This window comes from Sphaeramia orbicularis, chromosome 22 (assembly GCF_902148855.1).
Source record: "Sphaeramia orbicularis chromosome 22, fSphaOr1.1, whole genome shotgun sequence".
Lineage (NCBI taxonomy): Eukaryota > Metazoa > Chordata > Actinopteri > Kurtiformes > Apogonidae > Sphaeramia > Sphaeramia orbicularis.
The window spans coordinates 37,164,294-37,166,492 of record NC_043978.1 but is presented as its reverse complement, the minus strand read 5'-3'; the positions used below and the strand labels follow the sequence as shown (position 1 = coordinate 37,166,492).

Below are 2,199 nucleotides of genomic sequence, written 5' to 3'. Positions count from 1 at the left end.
CCCTCGAGATTCGATTCTGTAAATAATTAGCAAATCTGTCCAATTTAGCTGTTTGTTCAGTGATGATAGGGGCGACTCTCACATCTGCTGTGAGATTTTGTCCCGGGACAAACAAAATGCATAGATTTTTCTACTGGGTTATCATATTTACCCAAGATATTGACCGTAGTGTGATAATCCGCAGTGCGCCCTGAGGTTCACTGGGGAGCAATTTGAGCCTGTTTTTGGTTCCACCTTAATGAAAACGGAGCCTAATAGAGAGAGAGATATAGTAATGTGGAAACTCATTGTCAAAACGTTGTATTAATTAATAAAATGCAACTTTATCAGGCGGTGAAGCCCTCCTCAAACCCGTGCGTATTTTAGATGACCATTAGCCATGGTTAAACAAAGAAAGCTGGTGATCCATTGATTATTCTTTCTCTATTTGCAGTTCTACGCTTAACAAGATAACAAAACATTTATTGCATTAAACGATTTTCTTTCCCTCTAGCCAACCTCTTTACACCCAAGGCCGGGAGTGGTTGGGGATGCTGACAAAAAGGAGAGCTTTTGACTCAAAAGCTTCTTATGTGGAGAAGCCCTCTTATATTAAGTGAGTGGATTTTAGTCCCATTTCAGAGTGACTTTAGGCTCTTTATTAGTGAGGTGTTGGGATTCTGAAAAATATTCTCCGGATTAAAATTGCCTTTAAAATACGGGCTGAAGTACGGATGAGATTTATTCCCATAGTCAAGCTCCATTCATTGTTAAAATATAGTGTTTGGCTGCTTCGCCTTTCATTGTGATGTTTAGCGGAATCTTTTCAGAGGAGATCAAATCGAATAGGACACTTATAAAGCAAACCCCCATTTCAGAAGCACAGAATTTTATTTAAAAAAGATTATTATAAAAATGTTTAGCCATCATCGCGCGGCTACACTGATATTTACATATGTAATCTGACACGGCAGTCATATTTGTGCCAAAACTCACTCCCTCATTTGTGAAATTTGGAAATATATATATATATAGCCCGATCTCAAGCCGAACGCTCCCAAAAGTTCTCTCTAGGTTGCAAACATTTGCCACAAAATATTTACAGGAAGAAATAAAAACAAAAGGAAAAAGCTGAAAAGTTGCCAGTGTTTATTCATGGCCATAAATATTTTTTCGGTCCATAAAAGAAGCAAGAAATTAAAATTTCTATAATTATAAAGTGGTTCGTACGTGCTGATAATAACACGAAGGGACAAAAGAAAAAGAGGAAAACATCTCTACAACCAACACACAACATACTTTACAAAAAATTTCACAAGAAGAGCATTGACATTCTTAATAAAATCTATAAGGGAGAGGTTTGGACCCAGTTCTCTTAACGAAAACATGTAAACACGGCGCACACATGAGCCCCGAATAAAAATGGTAGTATATATATGAGTCAAGCTGCAAAAATGAAAAGTCTTTTGTTTTTTGTGTTTTTTTTTTTTTTTTTTTTTTCTTTTTTTCTTTGCTTTGTGGTGAAACTCCCTATCGTGTCTCCAAGCCAAGTCTTTATAATTTCTCTCACCAAGTCCACTGTTGCGTTTGCACCAAGTGATGTGCTGTGGGGAACTGTGGCGTGGCCGCGGCGCTGTACTGCGCGTTATACTGCATGTGTTGGAGTGACTGGGCACTATAAGCCGAGAAGGGGATCCCGGCCTGAAAAGTGGCCGCCAAGTCCTGAGCTTTAAGAGTGTGACAAGGCTTTCCATCCCTGACTAAGACGGGCACGGCCACCCGTCTGGGAGAAGGGAGATGGGTCACTTCCATACCTTTCTCGGCCCGGGCTCTCTTCATCTTATACCGGTGGTTCTGGAACCAGATCTTCACTTGGGTCGGGGTGAGGCGGATCAGGCTGGCCAGGTGCTCCCTCTCTGGGGCGGACAGGTACCTCTGCTGTCTGAAGCGGCGTTCCAGCTCGTAGGTCTGCGCCTTGGAAAACAACACCCTCCTTTTTCGCTTCTTGCCGGAGTCGCTGCCGCCGCTGCTGGAAGTTTCCTTGTCATTGTCCGGCGATTCGTCGTCTGCGGACGGCTCCGGGGACTTGGCCGAGTCCTGCGAGCTGGCGGATAGACCGTGCACTGCGGCAAGAAACGGGAGAAACACTGTCAAAATGTTATGTTGTAAAGTTCACAGACGCATTTTCGCACATAACAAACCATGCAAACATGAATAAAA

General features: G+C 42.5%; 1 protein-coding gene across 1 annotated transcript in view; it reads right to left on the bottom strand.

Moving 5' to 3' along the window:
- Window positions 1–851: 851 nt before the first annotated feature.
- Window positions 852–2,199, bottom strand: part of nkx2.2a (NK2 homeobox 2a) — a 32,711-nt gene continuing 31,363 nt past the window's right edge. The window contains exon 3 of the mRNA XM_030127589.1: window positions 852–2,102. Within this exon, the coding sequence (XP_029983449.1) occupies window positions 1,546–2,102 (557 nt within the window). The 3' untranslated portion in view covers window positions 852–1,545. The remainder of the gene's footprint in view (window positions 2,103–2,199) is intronic.